The 22,267-nt window shown below is 37.6% G+C and overlaps 1 protein-coding gene and 1 long non-coding RNA gene across 4 annotated transcripts in view; one reads left to right on the top strand and one right to left on the bottom strand.

Annotated features, from left to right (window-relative positions):
* LOC139959689 (meteorin-like protein) overlaps positions 1 to 20,901 on the bottom strand; it is a 28,626-nt gene extending 7,725 nt beyond the window's left edge. The window contains exons 1-2 of the mRNA XM_071957489.1: positions 20,234 to 20,901; positions 9,048 to 9,514 (exon numbers count right to left, since the gene is read on the bottom strand). Coding sequence (XP_071813590.1) covers positions 9,048 to 9,514; positions 20,234 to 20,334 — 568 coding nt within the window. The 5' untranslated portion in view covers positions 20,335 to 20,901. The remainder of the gene's footprint in view (positions 1 to 9,047; positions 9,515 to 20,233) is intronic.
* The window catches only part of LOC139959690 (uncharacterized), a 70,747-nt gene that overhangs the window by 26,230 nt on the left and 22,250 nt on the right, over positions 1 to 22,267 (top strand). Inside the window, exon 4 of one of the 3 annotated variants that reach the window (XR_011790209.1) lies at positions 8,890 to 9,029. The exons of the other annotated variants lie outside the window; for them this stretch is intronic. This is a non-coding gene — a long non-coding RNA (uncharacterized lncRNA). Of the gene's footprint in view, positions 1 to 8,889; positions 9,030 to 22,267 lie in introns of those variants that run through there. 3 annotated transcript variants of the gene reach the window in all.

Genomic DNA, 22,267 nt, shown 5'->3' with positions numbered 1-22,267 from the left:
GTGGCAATACACACTTCCACCAAAAACAATAGGGGTTTTGTACTCAATGTGATGCACCCACACACCAAGTATGATAAGTATCCATGATTCCTACCTTGAGATATTGTAATTTACACGCTGGGGGTCCCACACACTAATATATACACACACCATCATGACTGCATTGGTTCCCTTGTCATCAAAACTAAGTCAAAATTAAAATAATCTATTTCTAACATGCTTGACTCAGATCAGTAGTAAGTAACATTGTGAAGAACCTGTGGAAGACTGCAAGGTAGGGTGGGAGTAAAGGAGATAAGGGAGGAGAGGGGTGAGCAGTGAAGGAAGGGAGTGGTGAGGGAACATGAGGACAGTGCTAAATGTTATCAGAGTGTTCTAGGCAGTGCAGTGGAAAAAAAAAGGTAAGGTAAGAACGGAAGCGAAATAAGCATTTAATTAACTGGCTTTTTCTAGATATACTAAGCTATTGCTACATTGATGCAACATACCAACCATTCACTTTGTGCAAGTAGAGTCAGTAGGGGTTAGCCCTGCACACACCTTAAAATAAATCCCCACTGTCACTATAACGGTTGACAGAATATCAACAATTTAATGTACCTACTGTTAGTACTGTAGGTGAATTAATGTAGGCCTACTTGGGCATATATGCTATGAAAGTTACAGAACAGTTTATTCTCCAAATTTAGAGTTTTAGAGAGCTTTATCAGTTTGCTTGCTAGACTACCAGGAAGCATTCATAGAAAGGTCAGTCACAGTTGCCCTGCACAGCTGGTGCTAGTAATTGACCTACTGGTGCCTAGTTAATGATATTGACCTTAAGCACACTGTCACATTGTTCTTAATGCAGCACAGAGATCACCTTGTAAGTTATAAAGTGTGTGTCATGGAGCAATTGTTTGTTTTCGAACCGATTTAACCGATAATAGAAATATGTGACTAGAAACTTTATTACACTAGGTGTTAACACAGTACGAGGTACTTTACTGATTCATAAAATGGCTACTTTGATTGCATGTCGGCGCTTAAGCTCAAAGTACATCGAAAGGTGATTCCAGATCTATTCAGTTTGCAAATTTTGACAGAACACATTTTGCAGTCCAGGCAAAATCCCTGTTCTGCTTCATGTTTACCAAAGTCTGACAAAGAAACAACAGATTTTACATTGAACACAGAAAGGGTACTTATACCAGTGCTTGGTGAATGCGAGAAGATAATCACAGGATTTGATCTTGGCTCTTTTAGGTGTTCCACTTCCACTAATGACCCTGCTGTCATCAAATTTAAGAGGGGTGGTACCTTTGCAATGGTTAAGTTATTTGGAACTCTTTTCTGACATTCTGATACTTGACTCTAGGATACATTTTCCTCAGTTGCTCTATCAATCACATGATATATACACATATACGCATACATACATATAAACATACATATAGATATGTATGTAGATATATATATATATAGATATATATAGATATATATGGTAACCCCCCCCCATTTGTTTTCACCATAAAAGGGCAGTTGAGGGGTTACTCAGATGTTGTTTACAGCATCTGTACAAGATCAGTTTAAATTACATAACAATGAACATTGTGCCAGACTGTTGTCAAACTGCCAAACAATACTGGCTTCATTCCAAAGTTGTAAGTTCTTAAAGTTTATTTTTGTAAGATCTAGATGGCCTCATTTTATTATGAGCATGTCCCAAAATGGTAATGGGCAGGGAGGGGGGGGGGGATGATAACAGTATGAAGTGAGATTTTAACTATCTCAGAATGAACAAACCCAGATGAAACCTCTCACCAGGAATTTTACAACTTAAACTGATTTCTTTAGCATCATTGATTGATGTGTGTTAGCTTGTTTTCAAATCTGACAAAAAAAAATGGCCTGCCATATTGGTGTGTGTACATGTGGCGAATATTTACTGCCTGGTTTAACTTAATGGAGTAAATTTACCCATTGTGCTTGTCCTTTATGCCTTGAAATCAGTCTCAACTACTGTTAGAAAACATAAGGGTGCTTGGCTTTGAACTTTATAAAGTAAACATAGTTTGAACTATGAATAAAGAATGATAAGTTTGGAAGGTAAAGCCCTGGTATGGCAATAAAGTTCTTGTACTGTATGCCGCCTGGATGTGTTTGTATTTGCAATAAGTATTTGTTTTCGGGGCAGCTGCAATAAGTCTTTTCAGTAAGAGCCACCACGAAAAAAAATAAAAAATAATGTTTGTAAAACTTCACATTTAATCATTCCAGAACCTCTATTAGTACTAGACAATAAAGGCGACATTTTCAAGAATTTGAGAATGTCTTTGTTACTGACTGTTCTGTATGCACATATGATATAACTGCAAAAAGTGCAAAAGCATACACGATTGTCACATCTACTATGGACAATGTTATGACTGGAGTCAATGAATTGGACCTGCACTGTATTGTTACATTAACAGTCCACACGTGTGTAGGTACAGATTTAATCAATTCTGGTTATAAATTGTGAAATATATTAAATTAATGGTCATCACTATTAAAACAAACTATGATCAAATGTCAAATGATGATGACAGATATTAGATCTTCATATCGAAAAAAAAATACGTGGGTTTTTGACAGCAAAAGGTCTGACGTTGCAACAACTCTGACTCAATGGGATGGCCAGGTGGTGATGGTCAGATTGTTTTGTTGTTTTATGAATTTATAACAACTATATCCTTGGCTGAGAAGTTTTGATGGAAATACTGTTCGGATATTTCTGCTTTCTAACATCTCTGAATTTGTAATGGTATTACGGAACAACGGTCCACCTCAAAGAACGAATAAAAAATTCCGATCTTAGAAAGGTGTTGAAGAAAAGCTTAAAAACCTTACAAATGGCTGTGAAGGGCTACTAATGTTTGTTGATCTCTTTTGTGTCACACATTCTCTGTGATGTGCAAAAATTTGTCTCAAATAGCTCCCCTGTGCAGAGCAAATAGCACCACTTGATTATGAATGCCCCCATAGTCCTCTAGAAAGAGATGCTTCTACAGTTTATACCAAACTGTCAGATTTTAAAAGACCTTGTTCTATAGAAATCACTGCTAGAGAAGTGTTCTTGAAGAGGAAGAAATACAATGGAACTTCCACAAATGTGGCAGAAAACCAAAGAAAGCAAGTTACCATCAAAGTATAATTGTAGGTCTCTCTGCTCAACGAAACCGTTCATAGTGCACTTGTATAGGGGGAAGTTACATTACTGTACATACAGTAGACTACAGAACCCTGGAGTATGGAGATAGGCGAGATCGGAGGCTGTCTTGACGTTAAAGTATATATTCTAGATGATTGTGTCTTTCTATTCTGTTGTTTAGCGATATTGTTATAGACTGTCCCACATATTGTATGACGGCACTGTAGACTCAGACTGTTCCACCAGTGGCGGAGCTAGGGGTATTGGTCAGGGGGGTGAGAAGGGTCTGTAGGGGCGTTTTCGACACTATCTAAGCGGAGCGCCACCACAGGTTGGCGCGGAGCGTACAGAAATTTTTTGAGTAAAGTTACTCCCTAGATCGCCGGAATTGACCCTTTCCAGGCCTTGCTAATTTGCAGATAATGTGACAAATGTCAATAGGTAGATGGGAGCGTAATAAAAAAGTCAATAATCGCGAATAAGTAAAAAGTGGTAAAAAGCTGAAAAGGGCGCCAGCAGTCCATTTGAGTCCGTCAGGGGCGGCATCTGCCCCCCCCCCCCCCTGACTGTATGGATGCTTCGCTACTGTGTCCCACGTATTGTGTGACAGCACTGTAGACTACATCTATGACAAATTTAATGTTTCCCTTCTCTTGCTTAAGTGTATCCTTGTGACCTGTGCATGTTAAGGCCTTACCCAACATGAACAGTAGCTTAGTTTAATCCAGGGATAATGCAGTTGTTCTAGATGATCCATCTTGTCATTGTAAAGAACTGTATGTTAATGGAACTGTCAACAAAGGAACATATTGTATACAAGATACAAGGGGGGGGGGGGAGGATAAGTGGCTGAAGTACTTACTCATTTACTTCAGTCCTTTATTGTGACAGTCCTTTATTTTGACAGTTTGACAATGGAAATACTTCCAAGGTGTGGTTTAGTGTACATACATAGATGTGTGTTACGCATTAATTAACAGCCGCCCTCCATCACGAACGTTAATGACTGAACGAATGATACCAGTGCATCAGGTTCTGACTCACAGGGAGACTGGGTCTTGTGTTGGGAGGATTCTATTGCAGTGACTAATCAATTAAACAAAACCAAAGGACAAATAGTGTCAACACACACATACACATTATAAGGAACTATTCTGATCACTAATTAATCACTAAACAAACTAAACTCATTAGGCTCGTGTACAAATGAAGCATGTAATATATTCACAATGTATCATTGTGAGATATCGTCTGTCATTATCATGGTCTTAACTACTGTACACCACCAGAGTCCATAACACATAACAAGGTCTGTACTCTGTATCAGGTAAAGGAAGGTAGGAAAATATAACAGCATACAGGCCATGGAGAAACTTTGCTCCTAAATTTATACACACAAATCAAAAGTGTATGGTACGGTCTCGTTCATTTTCAGAAATGCTTTGGTAGTCTTGATCCATCAAATTTCTACTGATCTTCTAATGTGAACAGATTTTGTCAAGAAATTGCATTATTTCTTATTGGACGGGAATTAAGGAGAAGGGAGTAGTGTCTGCCAAGTGAGTCGTCCTGGGAGATACAGTACAGATCGATCAATTATGTTTTAATACTCTTGATTGCAATTAGTTCTCTGGAATTTACAATTTCCTTGTGAAAAAAAAAAAACTTGCAATTAACCGGAGGTCAAGCAAATTCAATGCATAAATGATAAACTATATATAGTACTCTATCATCCCTTCCACATTAAAAGTACATTTGACAACTTTCCAGCAACTGACCTAACTACTATACATGTATGTTGTACATACTGTACACATGGTCATATCTTTTGTGTAAAATTGATTTTTGGACGTGAACCTTTTCAAGATATGCCCATAATATCCATTGAAATATCTTTAAAAGGCCAACAGCAGCTGCTGGTTGACCTGTACATTGCTAGGACCCTGTACCTCCTCTACACTCAGTCTGTCTATGACATGCTGAGCAGGTGATGCTAGGTACAGAACATCAGAAAATTCTCAACACTAGGGTTTCATTTAATTTAATATTCTCTCCACTCTGATTAAGATTTACCAAGGAGGAGGGCATAAGTAGTCCAGAGGGGGCAGAACTTTTTGGGAGAGAATTCCTTGATAAAGCTAATTCAGACAGAAAATGAAATCTAAATAGAGCCTATGGGAGGGATTAGTATATTGTTTTTGTTTGGCAAGGCTTGCTTGCCCAATTTTGCTTCTTTTTTTGATTGTTGCCAGGTCTGTTAATAACTCATGCAGCTTGTTATTAACAACCATCTAAGCCAATTGTTGACAGTAAGTTGAATGCAAATAATTGATCCCACACCAGACTGTTGGTTCAAAGCAAAAAGGCAGCCATGAGAGTGATTAAGTTATGTTTTTTTCTGGAGGAAAGTACTTATATTTGATGTAAAATGTTACAACCATAGTTTGCTTTCACCAGGTTTTTTTTCATTCAAATCTTATGCAACTACTCCACTGCAAGCCTATGCTATGTTCACTAGTTTGCATTGTTTTTCAAGTCAATGTCTTTGTCACATACCAGCCCATATTGTGCATATCAACTTCTTCTTAACAGTAATGATATTAGCCACCTCTATACACTGTCTCCATATCACCAGTACTACACTACAGTGCCTCTGAACTTTAATTGCATTGGACATGCTTTGTTTTTACACCTTTCTCTACGCGGTGAAATCGTGAATTCTACATCTACTATGCATCTAAATGGTTTCATCCGATTCCGGCTGCCAGTCAATCTTACCAAACAGTAAATCGTCCTCCCTAATTGCTTCTCCTCAAAGACGATTTTCTCTCAAATTTATGAGGCAGATGGTTCGGTATCTTATCGGACCCATAGAGCCTTTTCAGGCAAGGGACTCAATTTCCCTTTTCATTGACAGGAGTTGATCGGATTACTGCAAACGGTCTAACGTTCTGACTCATTTAATATCTCATCAGAGAACCAGTTCTGTATAAAGTCTATTAGCAGATGGAGAAGACATGATGGGACAGTCTTCTTCTTAAATCAAACAATTTTCCCATCATCTGCTGGATTACACTGTAAAGTTCTTCTTTGTATCAGTGCACGCTTACAGTTATTTTCATTAAACCTCCGAAAACCAAACCTTGTTGTGACCGCCAAACAAGAGGAATAAGTGGGACCTACTTAACCCAAGCTGGATGATCAGATCAATGATCAATAGGTAATCCTTTGTAAGGGCCAACAGTTGGCCATGGAAGAAGAAAAAACAAAATCATTAATATGCTTCTTATAAAAGACTTTAGACAAGGATTTGGATGTGAGGGTTTTACATTCAACTGTTTTTTTTTGTGAATTGAAAAGATTTAATGGTACAACAACTGTCAATGACTGGCTTTTTTTTTTTTATCTTCTTTTTGCATTTGACCATCTTGACTGACCAGCTTTCTCAAAAGGGTCCAAAAAATGCCTGAAGGATTTATACTTACAATCAGCCATGGGGTATAATTAAGGGTTTATTGTGAAGGTAAACCTATTGTAGTTTTCTACTGTGCTTCATTTCGTGATGTTGGGGGGATTGTAGAGAGCGGACCAAAGGAGAACAAAACACGGGAGGGAAAGGGGATTGGTATCGCGAAAAAAAGAATGTTGTGGCATTGAGAAAAGTCAATCAGATTTGACAATTATTGTAGACTTGAGGATACAACCTCTATCAGGTTGCTGCAGCATTGTGGTACAAGTATTGCAGCATTGTAAGCATACTCGCAGATACTCGCAGAGGTTGGTTCATTAAGACCTCCATCATCAGTGAAAGTAGTCATGTGCCATGTCCATTCAGAGGCCAGTTCTGCACTTCCCACTTTCACAACACTCAATTTTCATTTACGATATCTTTAGATTTGGGGTATGAGTAGGCTTGATGTTTTGCTAATGTACTGTACATGTTATTTTAAACCAGAGACAATTAACTACTGTAGTGAACTATGGTAATATATTTAAGATAAAATGAAACCCATGATGCTTTCTACTCTGATAAATTTGCAATGCCTTTTGAGAAATGCACTTTTTCATAGTTTTCACAGGAACCAACAAGGCGGCAATTTTATATTAGAATCATCAAATTTTTCTAAGAACATCCATGTGGGTTCTTCAGTTTGATAGATTGAATTAATATACAATACACATTAAATTGGTCAAACTGTTTTGGAATAGGCAACCCAAAATTACACACCTGTTTACATACAGTACTGTACTGTACATCACAGGTTGACAAAGCACAGACCTGCTGACAAAATTTCCTGAGGCCTGCAAGGTTTCCACAACCCTCCCTGGGGGGGGGGGTGGTCCGGTCATAAAGGGCACACAGTGTTAAAAGGTTACCAGTTAAGGATGTGGGGAGATAGGTAAGCGAGGAGCAAAGTAAATATACGCTGCCTACCAAATTTAATAGCATGGAACAGAATGCAACATATTGTGGACTTTGGAGAATTTGTATACTGTGCAGTCTCTATGTAGTGCTTGTGATAGAATATTTCAGAATTAGAACCATCTCATCTTTTATACTTTATCTGGTGTATTATTTCCAGTTTTTTTTCAACAAAAGTAGACAGTTCAATGCAGACTGTGGATTGGGTACAAAATGTCACTGTGGCCTGCAAGAGCTGCAGATATATGACAAAGGTTTCCATTTTGACAAATAGGTTTGTTTATGGACCGGGTTACTTCTGCTGCACTGTTTGGAAAAGTTGAGAGGTTGCTTGAACTCTGAAGAATATTTCATTGTTCTGTTCCAATGAACAACTAACTTATTACCTTCTAATGCAACACAATGAAGGGTGAGGTATGGCACTAACACTGCAGGAAAGTACAAGTTAGTTATAGTTTGTCTATAATGTCTAGCCCAAATTTTGTTTTTAATGACTGTTATTTGAAACCACTGAATGGACACAAGCATCAAAACAAGCTGTGACTCTACAATTCTAAAAAAAAAAATTCAAGTGGGTTGTTGGTACACTGTACACTATAGATATGTGGCCTTGAATGGAAACAAAACCAGGCTGATTGAAGGAGAGAATAACTATGTCAAGGCTCAGAAGGGGGCAAGAAAAAACAAAATTCATTCCAGTTAGTATTGTTCATATTCAACTTACTTTGGGTTTATAAAGATTTTATCAACTGAACACCATTCATTTGAAGTAGCTTGCTATTCATTGTCCCTCACAATTAATTTTTGAATAATGCAAGTAATAGATAAATACACATAGTGCCATGTAGCAAACACACCATGTCACTCATTAACCTTCTGTTGGTGAGACACAAAATTTAAAAACAGGGATTTCTCTGGTGTTATCGCTTGTCACTTTAAGCCGAGTTAAGACTTGGTATTCCAAGTTTGGTAATGTAGTTGACCACATGTTGTCAATATGTATTGCTAGAAGCTTGTTTTGCTGTTATTTATTTATTTTTCTCAATTAAAGTGAGAGGAATATATTTAATAATTTTCCAATTCATTGCACATTTTGACACAAATTGTCCAAATCCCAGCTGTGGGGTCTGTGCTAAATGTTACCAACTTTACTAGCGATGATACTTTACTCACTTCTACCTAGCCTTTTAACTGGTAACATTTTTATCACTGCCCCACCCCCCCCCCCCCACCCCATTGACCCTCCCTCCAGGTCAACACCCATCACCTTTTCAATCTCCATCTTTCCCAACAGTTAAAACGTTACCAATTAATGGGCTAATGAGGTGGGAAAGTGCGTGCAACAGAAGGTTTGAGACAGGTAACAGAGCAGCCCAGTGTTGAACTACTGTATCTCATCCTCACGAAGCAATAGGTGTGAAATCTGATTTACCAAGTGACTACGTGTCTTACCGTTATAACTGTGGTATACATCCAATAAGTTGTGTGTGAGAGGTTCCAGCACATAGTCAAAACTGGCTACCAGATGAAGACTCAATGGGTTTCTCTGTGCTTCTAATAATAACACTGCTTTGCCACCTCTCGACTCAAAACACTGAACCTCTTGAGGTCTAGTCCTATGTAACATGGCATCTGTAATTTTCTGCATCTCTTTGCCTGATACTTTGTTCATGTAGTGGAGATCCGGTCGTTGCTGGAGGATCACCGGCACGATATCGCCGTGCGGGACATCCCGGTAGACATCTGCTCCTAGGCTGTTGGCAGCCGGTCGGATGCACAGACGGAAGTCTGTATTTTTATCGAGAAACTGGAAAGTGATCCTTATTGCACTGGTCGGATAAATCCATTGCACTTCTCCTTTTGTACACTTCATATAGACTTGATGTACCAGCCTTAGTGCGGGATCCTCATACTCACCACTTTAAAGAAAGGAAGAAAGAAAGAATAAACAGTAAGAAACCAATTACATACAGTAGACAGTACAATACTGGCATCATGAAACCAACCAAGTAGGTAATAAATATATATAAAGCAGTTTGTTGCTTTGAGGTTACAAACATGAAAGGAAAATTCAAGATCCATTATTGGCCAGCAACACATGTTAGCTTCCTACTTTCTTAGAGGCTCCCGACCTACTTTGGGAGCAAAAAAACTTCAAACTTTTAAGAATAACAGTATCCACTATTCCCTTCCACACCAGATTCACACCAGCAAAGTTCGGTAGAAATGTCACAAACCTATTGCTTTCGGTCTCTCTCTCGTACTGAAAATTGAGCAAGTGTAGTTACGTGGGTCCATGAAAAAATTTGTCCCAATTCTACATGTACTCCAACTATGGAAAGACTACGCATACATTTGCTATGAAAAGTGTTGTAGAGGTCCCCAACTTCTCTACTATATCCTTCTACTCTATCCTACAAACCCTGTACATAACATTACGTACTTTTCTCAGAGTGTGAGACAGGACGACAATAAATTAACAGTAGATTTGCAAGGCAGTGGCAGACATTTCAAAATCAGTTCCATTGCAATCACACAGCAGAGCTGCTATATATAGCTCTCCCACAGACTCACTAGCACATGTTCCTGTATGTACTGTACTGTACACTTAATGAAGACCACCATCTCTTTGTGATGTAACATGATGGAATAATTTACACAGTTTTGCATCCCAAGATGCTATAGATCTATGCATAAACGGTCAAATTGTTAATATATATGTAGAAGGATGCTTATCAAAATGGCTTACATTTAATAACACTCCGTAAAGAATTAAATCTACTACACAAATGTACCTAAAAATGATGGGTGACTACAGCACAAACATTTGGTATCTGAGCCTTCTTACCCAAACAGATCTCTCTAGAAGGGTCGGGGGAAGCCCCTCCCTAGGACAGACACCTGCTAACTTTTGTGCTCTCACTCCCCCTCCCCCGCACCCCAAAATAAATCATACTCTGGCTACATGTCTGATGTTGAGGAAAACTTTCAATCGATTTGTTGTTATATGTTTGCATAGCATGAAAATGGTAATAATGCCAAACATTTACAGGACTCATCTATTCACTGGTGGTAAAAGTTTTTTTTGTCCGTCAAACAATTTCTACGTACAGACTACATTACATGCGAAACTGAACTGAAGTTGCTGTTTTACCTAAAACTAGTACTTAGTCAAATGATATCTGAGCATGAACATCATTTCACAGCAGCTCACTAACATTTTCCATGCATGCTACAATCTGGAAACATCATTTAGCAAACGAACGTTTGTTTGAGAGGTCTTAACATCATCCATATAATCAATTGCATCAATTCATCAATTTCAAAACTTTGGAAGTTTCCGGGAACCTTTTCATCTAACGAGACACTTAATACTGTTGATGCAAATGGCAAATAGCTCGGTCTGTTAAAGCCATCCAGGATATCCTGCCTAAGACTCCACTTAACCCTAACTCATGACACATTTCCGGACTTTATTTTGGTAAACTCTCTTCTGCTACATTATCAAAAGGATATTTGCATCACTATAGAACATCCTGTTAGGAACTTGCCAAACTTTCTCTGTTATTATAAAGATATATAAATATACAGTTATATATATTCTAACTTGAAGACTCATGTCTAATATTACCAACGTAGCTGACCGCCATATACAGTACTGTACTCTACAGGGGATATTACAAAGTTCTGTTGTTTTGAAACTTAATGTCTGTGGTGGTGTGATTGATGTCCCAACCAGGTTGCCTATCAAAGTTATGCCAGTGCCACATAGTGCTCAGTATAATGATAGAGATTGTTGTGTTCACTAGGCTCTCAGAGCCTCTTTCTCTAACATGGTACTTCAGCCCTTATCTTTGCCCCTCTCACATCCCCTCCCATACCTCCATCACTGATAGATAACCCCTGACACTGGTCTTAAATGGCAAGATCTAAAAGTCTCCTTCAATTGTGGATTTCTTTCTCCTACTGTATGTACAGCCGGTTTGATAATTAGTCTAGAACATTGCGTTCATTGTTTTGGGTGTAGTGATGTGTACAGATATATACAATTACAGTACCTATTTGTATACTAATACTTACAAGTTTTCTAAGTATGCTCTTTGTTCTGTTTAAATTAGACTAACCTGGAAGTCACTTCTGGGTCACTTGTTGACCAGACCAGTTAATATTCTACATATTTCTGTTTTATATGCAGTAGTTGCATCCCTTCTCTGTATTCTTCTACTATATTTTTGCATCTAGTTAGCTTTAAATAAACTTTCTGAAAGTCAACATTTGCTAACTCGTTAAAGGTGCCATGTTCTCTTGCTCTGTTTCAATTTATGTAATTCAACCAATCTCCGCTCCCTGTCACAATGGTCTAACAGTAGAGTAAAGCCTTCCTCTTAATATTTGTAGTTAAATGATTGCCCAATGATATAAACATCTTGTTTCGTATTAACACATGTGAACGAACACACGTAAACAGTCAAGTTGTGGCATAATATTAAAGAATCTCTTCGATTGATTCTGGCAAAACTAAGTTATTATGTAAACTACAATAAATATAGCTAATCATTAGCTGCTAAATGGTAAAGTTTTCATTTCAAGAAATAAAAAGAAAAGTTTATAAACTTTTGATAATTTAAGGGTCAGGCCTAATACATGTGAGTACTATCATTACCACCAGTGTTGCAGTGTTACTGGCACTGTTGCTCCTTTATTCTCACAGCAGTTGCCTGAATTTGCTGTCAAGGATTATACTCCTACTTAGAGCCTTGTACTCGTAGCAGGGGAATTGTATTTGTACTCACAATGTTGTACTCATACTTCAAGCCTGACTACTAACATAATAAAGTGTCCATCTTGGCTATCAAAATGTTCTTTAGAATGAAAGCATTAATTAGTCACTGACTGATTCACTTAAAGATGGGTGAAATATAAAGAGTTTAGTAATTTACTATGTAGGTTTTGTAACCTAGACGACCAAGCACAACAAAGCTGCATTTTAAGCTGTGCTTTTCGAGCATCACAAAGTACACGAAGATTAGAGTAAGAGGTATACATACCAATTCTGAATGTATACACTTCAGCAATGGTTAAGTTGTAAACATATTGTAGAAGTCCCGACAAACAGACAGTAATGTAATGGCGCTTTGTTTACATGTTATATACTAGAAAAGCAACCAACTGTGACTTCATAACATTTCTTCCTTTATAAGCTACTTTGTGAGTTACATCATGGAGTAGTACTGTGCAATAAGTCAAAGTGTTGATTCTGTAAAAGTACAAAACGTTTGGTCATCTATAAGCATTTTCCAGATCCTAAGCTCCGTACAGTATGATGTATGTATACTTACAGTACATGTTAGGGAACGCATGCTACAGTCAATCTATCATGACCTGCATCGTAATTATCAGCCAATAGTACTTCACAAACTATCAATACATAACATTTAATAGTATTCTTCGCGAACATCTGTCTCAAACTGTCACGGCCTATTGACAGAGAAGGGCTACAGGCAAGTTACGCGACACAACAGTATTTTATACACATTACAGTTTTAAAATATGGGGATCCTGTTAACCTGGACAGGAGGATCTTGCAAAAATATGTTTTCTTTTCAAAAAGCTACGATGGAAATGTTTTTGTCTCAGAAAGTTTTAGGTGAAATAGATGTATACCCTTGTTGTTTTACAATACTGGAGATATTTCGCAGTGGTATAACATTGCAGTGAAGGGTACTAGACTGGCCAGCTCTATAGAAAGGTCACAGAGAGGACTGGTCAATGTACCCCATGCGCAGATTTATGCTAACCTTGAACTAGCTTATTCATGAGTACCCAGTAGTACCAGTACCTTGAATTCTGGTTCACATTAGTATTAATGACATGGAATAACTTGCACAGCTAGTCCAGCTAGTACAACGGGTATACTGAAAACACCAGACAGAGAGGGAGATGACGTATACATGTACATATGTGACATACTGTACGATGTTCAAAAACGAAGGGAAACTTATAGAGTGCTTCTTGAAAGTGACTGGAAAAGTGTTCCTGTGTCCGGAGACCAAAGATGTAGTTCCCGAAACTCGTAAAAAATGGTCAAAAAATGCTAAGCAAATTTGGGTGGTAGATTCGGAAGGGGGTGTAAGTGGGCGGAGCGCAGGGAGCGAGGGCGCAGTGCTAAAACGTTCCAATGTGTAGTTAGGTAGATGGGAAAGTGCAGATGTGGAGTGGGAGACAGGTAAGAGAGCAGCAAAGCAAATCTAGTTTATTCATGAGTACCAGTAGTACCTTGCCTTCTGGTTCACATAATCAGTATTAATGACACATGTGGAATAACTTGCAAAGCATTTAGCCATATATATATTGTACAGTACTTGCCATTACTTCATAGAATTCATCCATCTAGGCATAGATCTCACAAACACAGGACAAATTCTGAATTCTGACACCAAACATGTTTGTATCAATAACCTATCCTCACACATAGCCACATTGTGGAGGACAGTGTATTGATTACGACCAGGTGGAAACAACTATCCATCACCATTCAGCTAAAACCTTCCCACGCTTACAGCAGCAGAGTTGTAGCAGTAACCTATTCACCAATACACAGTACCTTGGTGACTGACCTTCCCCTGGGCCAAAAGGTCACCTCGAATTGTGTAGAAAAGAGACAGTATTGGTCTTTGATGGGTCCACAAAACTGTTCTAACTTACTTGTACAGACTGTGTGTAATTTAAAAATATTCTTTCACTGTAAGTGATACATACATGTATACAAAACAGCAAAACATAGGTTATTAGTTTTGCAAAGTTATGTTTCAAATAACGGGGCAAAAGAAGGAATTTTCAGCCTACTATGAATGTATCTGGCCAACAGAATATTGATCACTAAATCAGATAACTTAAAACCACTATAGTAGTCCTTCATTTAACCTTCAAGCAGGGTTAGTAAAACCTTGCTTGAGTTACTGTGAACATGTTTTGCTTCTACTTTTGAGATTCTTGCTATTGTCAGTCTACAAAGTGAACAAGTGAGCATTTCTCTACGGTTACAAGCTGATGTTATCTTGAATTCTAAAACTTCAAATCTTTTAAGACCAACAAGATTCCCAGTGGATTGACTGTAACCATGGAAATTAAAGTTGTAAGCCTCCAGAACGGTTCGATTTGGAAGGGAAAAAGTAGTGGACGTTGACCGTGAATTTACAACAGTACAGTAGATCTGTCAGAAGGTGTGTAGTGCTAAAATGTTACCCAGTTTTGTAAGCTAGGTTGATTTTAGTGCATATTTAGAATAGAGACAGGTAACAGAAGAGTGAAGAAACTTTCTTGAACGCTCTCACAAAACAAACCTATAGCGATCTTTTAGAGACATGTATTACTTCTGACTGTTTTTGTGGTAGAAATGTATGAAGAAGGTGACCCAACCTCGTTTTGGACACACTTCTACACAAATACTTCATAATACGCGACAACGACTAAAGCCAACAAGTTCATCAAGAAGTTAACCCAGCATGATTAAGTTTAGTGAACACAGAATAGGTTCAATGATTAATATGAAATCAATAAAGAGTGAATAATTGTCACCATCAGTCAATCATATTTTTACTTTTGGTCAGTACTTTTTTTTACCAAATGCTATGTATTTCTTTTCTAATAGAAGCTGTTTCACTTTCAGTTGCACAAGTTTTGCTATTTTCATTCAATTAAACCAAAAAAGGTTGAAAGGGAATTTCTTCTCAGTTAATAAGAAGTGCATTTGACCTTTCAAGCAACTTTCATAACAATAAGGATTATTTTTGACAATTTTTTCTCTCCAATTTTCACTGACGTGTGTGTTGATTGTGATGTGATTTCTCTGATCAGTGATCAATTCGCAAGCAAGAAATTATAAGCACATTACTTTTCCTTTATCATAATTGTGAAAATCAATAATAGAAAATCATAACCTTACTGTGGTCCAGGAATATTAGTTGAGGCAACAACTTGACAAAATAAGTGGCTTAATCTGTGAATCAACACTGACAATGTAATCATAACATATATGCCAAGTATGGCTACTGTATCACAGTACGATGCATACCCTTGGTATTAATGTTGACCATATACAAGTTGTCTTGACTCTAATGTACAGTTTTTGTACACATAGGTTTTATACTTCAGTAACATAGTCATGGTCACTAGCATTGGTCGGTCATAACAAATATTCATGATACCACACATGTCATTCTAGCTGATCTTGTTCTTATTCCTACAGGTGTACTATACATGTACTAGTGCTGGTTTCCTTGTCGTTTTAAGAACTGCACATACTGTACATGTGTACAAATATAATTGGCTATCATCATTCATTTCCCAGAGATCTATGTGGTCAAACACCACCCACCTGGTTGCTCTTAAATGAGGAGTTAAGTTATTTACTTAACATTTAATTTTGAAACAGAAAATGCTATGTCTCACAGTTTAAATGTTAACACTGTCTGTTTTCCTCTAAGAGCAAAACAATCATTTGATTCCTAGTGCAGTTTTAGTGGGACTAAATAATGACAGCCTGGTCATGTTACTAATGCTCAGTCATCGCTTATGACGGTGATAATTTTAACATACCGTACTCTGTATGAAATCAGCAAGAAACAACAGTATATATAGTATGAATTTAGTGAAACCTGCAAATTTATGTAAACAGAACAAAAAAACTGAGCCAAAGGAACTGTGACTTCACGCTTGACTATTAATAACAAGACTGTTCCTGTGTAGCATTATTGCAAGTTACTAACCAAATCCAAAAGTAACAAATGAATTTAATTAGATATGTTATTGTCAATGATAACCTTGATAGCACTTTCTTTGTAAAACGCCTTGAGCAGTGACTTTTGTCTACTGATTTGGCGCTATATAGTCTCATTTATTATTATTATTATTGCTAAAGATCGCCTCATGAAGAAGTGAGCAAGGTTTAATTATACAGACCTTCTAACTCCTTTTGTATTAACACCGACACTTCCCTAAACCTCTTGCCATTCAAAGTCCTATTGTCACTCCCACTATATATTACTACTTTTATTTAAATCCTATACAGGGCCTGTGCATAGCTCACAGTCTTTTACATACTTGTACTGTAGTTGCCATAGTCTCAACTTCAAGCACCAGGGAGGTTTAAAATCTCCCAGCCATTCTTTAAGAAAACCAATTTCTGAATTAAGCTTCCATTGTGATTCAAAATTCACAACAATAGCTTTCAAGTCTGTCAAGATCTATGCCAAGGAAGCCAAAGGGAAAAATGGTCTCAAAGCTTCCTGTTCCCTCTCTTTTTTTCTCTTTGCCCCCCCCCCCCACCTTATTCAGAACATTTCAAAGCAGTGAAAGTCTTACAAATCCCTAAGATGTGCTGACTGCAGTTGTAACTGTTAAATCTGTTTCTATTTGCTACTGGTCTGTTTTCTCGCTTAAAGGTTTTAACCTGTCCATCAATGCTTCACCGTAGTACAGTTTCAGCAATTTTGACATTGTAAACGCACAGAAGAATAGCAGGATTAACTGAATTGCCTCAGACAGTAATGTATGTGGCAATGGAACAAGTAGGGGAAAAAGTTCTTGTCTAGATACCGTTTCAATAAATACATAGCTGCCCTATAACTTGTCTTGAGATGACCAATATTGCAGTTGGGAAGTGTGCACAATGACTAAAGTCATTGAAAGCAATTCAACTGCAAAAAGTTTCATAACTCCCAGTATCTTTCAATCAAAATTATTTGGTTGATTTGATGATGGCATACAGTCTACCTCCTCCTTAGTGCAGGGATAAATGTTTAATGTTTTTAATGCTAGTCCATTCTTTCATCAGTGCCAAAAGCCACAACCAAAAACATTTTGTTGTTGTAACATCACAAGAACTACAGAGCACCCTTAGATAACACTCTACACTACTTTTCTATGTTTTGGTGAAGTTTTGTAACATACTGTACTGTTTGTTATTTGAGGCAATAAAATTGTTTCCCCTTGTTTTTGTGTAGTACAGTATGTATATGAGGTACTAACCTCAAGTGACATGTCTTAGACTAAGTATTCCAGTCACTTTAATTGAAAAGTCACAGACGTTTAAAGGTCATTTCTCAATGACTAAAAGTGTGTTGAAACAGCCTAGAGTATTTTTACAGAAGTGGTTATTATGATCACATGGTCTACAACATGTACATGTACAGTATCCAAATTAATTTGTGCCTACCTGTATATAGATCTGATTGTTATGCATAAGTGCAAATTTGGTTAGAAAATCCACCGGAAAACATTTTAATATCAATGATTTAGTTGCATAGTAGGGTGATGTGTAGTAATATCTTCAAAGCAGAGTCTAGCACTACTATACCTTTGAAGAATTATGGTGAACATGTTTTCCCTTCAGTACTGTAAATATTCCTATGCCAATGTTGACAGTTCTAGAAAGACTACATTTCAATATAAGTACAGAACTTTGCCACTTTATGAAAGTTTACATTTTTAGATCAATGCCAGTGGATCCCAATTTCCATGTGATGAAATTTAATGCTAAAATATGAAAATGGCTACAAAACCTTTAATGAGAGCCCATTGATTAGGCATTTGAATAAAGTATGCCCAATTTATTTTGTTAATGCTTCAAGATTTGACTCCTGCTACAGAGTAGACTAAAGCTAAAGTAACATCATTTAACACTTTAGTGGGTCCATGTCATTTATAGACATGTCTGCAGAGACTGCCTAACATTTCACGAGATTCACTCAACAGACACAGCAGTTATACACGCAATTTCGCAAAAGCGAAACATTCTTGACCCCCCTCCATAATGAGTTCCAGAACTTTTCACAAGTTGAAAATTCATACTGCATGACTTCTTCATAAGTTTGTGAACCAGAAAGTCATAGAAAATAGTGTTGCACTATTTAACACAATAACAACCAAATGAAAGCAAATTCAAAATAATTAGAACTTTCACACAATAGACACCCCACGAGCCTGACGCCCGAGTAGCACACGCCACTTTTGAATTGAGGCAAAGTCTTTACCCGTCAAGAAAAGAAAGCTGCTTTGCTGCACTGTTTTTTTTTTAACTTTTCACGCATGGTGGGACAACAATAGTCTGATTTTTATTACCCTTATTCCGCCACCTTTACCTTCCTCCCAGCAATCGGAAAAACAGAGAAACAAAAAATATGTAGGTAAACTCTACTTGATGATTCTGTCAGATACTTAAAAGCATCTTTGTTGACTTAATATCACAGCATGCTGTTTTCATGGCTACAATTCTAAGTATGAAACAAACCTTTTTGACAAGGTAAAGCAGCTGGCACACCAGAACAAGAGTCTGACAAGAGAATTTTGGAATTTTAGTACAAGGACTCGAAAGTTTATCTTACGCTTTCATGGTAGATTTAGTAATTGAATGATGCACTGTATATACACGAAGATCAAAGTACAAATTGACAAAACGGTATGTTTTTATGTTAAACACCAGGTGCTGTCCCTGGCCAAACGTTATACCCACATCTTTAACTCAAACATGATCAACTCCACTTACTGCGTATTTCAAAGCCAAGCAGAGTTTGTGGAAATTAACAGATGTACAGTCAAAGTAATGTTCAAGTGTACACACAAAACAGTTATTTGAAAATCTAAACAATTTTCAAATGCAAACATTCTTGGAACTAAACAAAGAAAATTAACTGCTCACTGGCAGTAATTCAGTTTTACAACAGACTGATGGATAACCTAAAACACACATGTGGTCAATTTTTGGGCAGGGAATTAAATTAAGTGTTCAAAGATTGAGTACAGCGTGTACATTTGGAGGTATACACTGTCCAGTGAAATGCCAATAATGACAACTACAACAGGCAGCAAGGCTAGACTCTTGTAAATTGTCTTGTAAATTAAGTCTTGTAAGGTCAATTTTTGGGCAGGGAATTAAATTAAGTGTTCAAAGATGAGTACAGCGTGTACATTTGGAGGTATACACTGTCCAGTGAAATGCCAATAATGACAACTACAACAGGCAGCAAGGCTAGACTCTTGTAAAAAGTCTTGTAAATTAAGTTATAGTCTAACCTAAAAACGGTAGGTGTATTTTCTGTTTGAGTATTGAGGTATTTAATCTGCAAAGGGGGAAGGGACGTTGCAGCCCCGTTGTTCAGCCATCTAATTAATGCTGGAGAAGTCACTTGCTATAGTCTTACATAGGATGTGAGGTTTCTTAAATTAATGCAGACCATGCTGTTCACAAGTGTTCAACAATCACGCTCAATACACATAATTGTGTATGTACTTTGACTTAAGTTCTTACACTGGCTGGCATAAAAAAAATTACCTCATGCAGCAGCCAAGCTAGATGGTACCATTCAGGCTGGAATTGTTTTCAAGCACTATGAAGTTATTGAAGTATGATGCATATAATGGATACCAGGGGCATAACCAGAATAAAAGCAGGGGACCCCAGTTCTCCCCTCACACCCACCTCTCCACCTGCAGACAGAATGTAACACAAATACATTACATAAATAAACAACATGTTTGTGCAGTACAACATAAACAGTAAAAACTACAATATTTTTTGAAAATATTACCAAATCTATGCACCCTACAATTCACCACTGATAACAGAAAGAACAACTCACCTTCCTTTCCAATCACATTGGTTTTCGGAGTACTTCCCCAGTGCCCGTACAAACCCAAGCAAGGGAAGTACAAGCACAAACACCAGTATCAACACATTCATGTTGATTTAAAGTTATTAACTTGTTCACAAATTTCTGAAATGTTATTACTATCCAATGATTAAGTCCAGTAATATGTTGTTTTCCAGCAATGGATTCTAACGTTGCCGTCGCATTTTGCTATGCTCGAACGATATTATCCTGGTTTTGCCCATTCACATGGAAGCATGTGTTTTACAGGCCAGCGACTGGAATAAAATAGAAGTTGGACAACGACCAAAGCTAGCCTACTGTTTATCCAAGAAAGAAGCACGCAGGTATAAGTTGGGCTATAGTCCCTTTTTGTGCACTGCTTCGTTAGTATCGTAGTAGCCTACTATGAAGTAAGTTAGTATTAACTTTAACTAAACTTGAAGTGCAGTAGCATCAACCATCGCTTTCCAGACCCGAAGAACCAACTTAATTGATGTTGAATATCGTTCCTTGAAGATGCACAGCCTAAGTAAAATTATATACAATTCCGATGCAAAGAGAAGCGCATGAATTAATCCAGAGGCGCATGTACGTCCTCGATACGCAAGTACGCAATGTACGTGTAAATTAAAATACAGGGCTAGTGGTGCATTCAGCGCCAGCGGTGGTCGGTTCTGTTTACCACTTATAAAACATTGGTATCATAGACTGTTCCAAACAATATTGGGGTAGTAACTCAAATAGGCTGCATACAAAAGCATATATTTTTTACTTTTTTTAAACATTAAAGAATTATAATATATATTTAAGTAAGTAATATTTTCTTAAATTTTAGACTCAAATTTTGAGTCATAATTGTTGATATCATAAAATAATTAATCAAAATTTACCCCTATATAAAATGGACCGACCTATACTTCATTGATTGACACGACACGCTGGAAAGTGTGGGATGCACGCGACTGTATACTTCGCCCTTATGCATACGCACTGTCGGTATGTCTGTGTATGGAAGTAGTCTGATCTAAACAAATTACCGATTAGAAAGAAGGGCTGTATTCTGATCAGTGTGTACCAACACCTAAGTCCGCTTTCTACGTCAGTGGTTAAGTCAACCCCACCCCCATCAAACTAGAAGAGGTGAGAGAAGAGTAGCGGGAAATTGAACAGCAATTGGGAGAAGGATACGGGAAGGGTAAAGGAGAGTGCCTACAGGCAGGAGGAAGGGGGTTGGAAGGGAAAGGCTAGGAAGGGAAATGCTAGGAGTATAGGATTCCAGGAAAAAAGTAAGAAAGAATAGGGAGGGAAAGGGTAGGGACTGAGAGGGTGGAAGGTTAATGAAAAGGGACCACATGTCGGAAAGAGGAAGAATACCGCACGTGACGGGAAGGGGAACTTAAGAGATCCCATTTTCGCAATGAAATGAACATATCTCTCTTTAAGTGACACTTGAAATTGTCAACACTTGTCATGCGTCACAAATTCTTGACGTACCATCTTTCAAAAGCCTACAATGGGAGTGTATATATATATATATATAGGCCCGGGTTCAAATCCCGGTGGAGGCTGGAAGTTTTTTCACTGTTCTTGTCGTAAAAATCGTAATGAGTTGGAAAATCAAGAACAGTGAAAAACTTTCAGCCTCCACCGGGATTCGAACCACGGGCCTTCCGCTCTGTACGCGGACACCCTAACCACTAGGCTATGGACGCTGATTGTAGAGGTTCGAAACCGGTAAGGAAAATCGTAATTATATATATATATATATATTTATATATATATATATATATATATATATATATATATATATATATATATGTGACAAAGATATAAAAATGCTTAGGAATGCAACCACGAGACCCGGGGTCGATATTACTGATAAACCACCATTACAGATCAAATATTAGCTAGACTATTAGGTTATCTCTATTTGACTTGTTTTATTAGCCATTATATAAAACACAGTGCAGTGACAACATACCAATCTGTTCTTGAACGAAGTCCAATGAGGTTCTGCACACT

This window comes from Apostichopus japonicus, chromosome 19 (assembly GCF_037975245.1).
Source record: "Apostichopus japonicus isolate 1M-3 chromosome 19, ASM3797524v1, whole genome shotgun sequence".
Classification (NCBI taxonomy): domain Eukaryota; kingdom Metazoa; phylum Echinodermata; class Holothuroidea; order Aspidochirotida; family Stichopodidae; genus Apostichopus; species Apostichopus japonicus.
The sequence above is the reverse complement of the archived record's forward strand: the minus strand, read 5'-3'. Positions and strand labels throughout refer to the sequence as shown.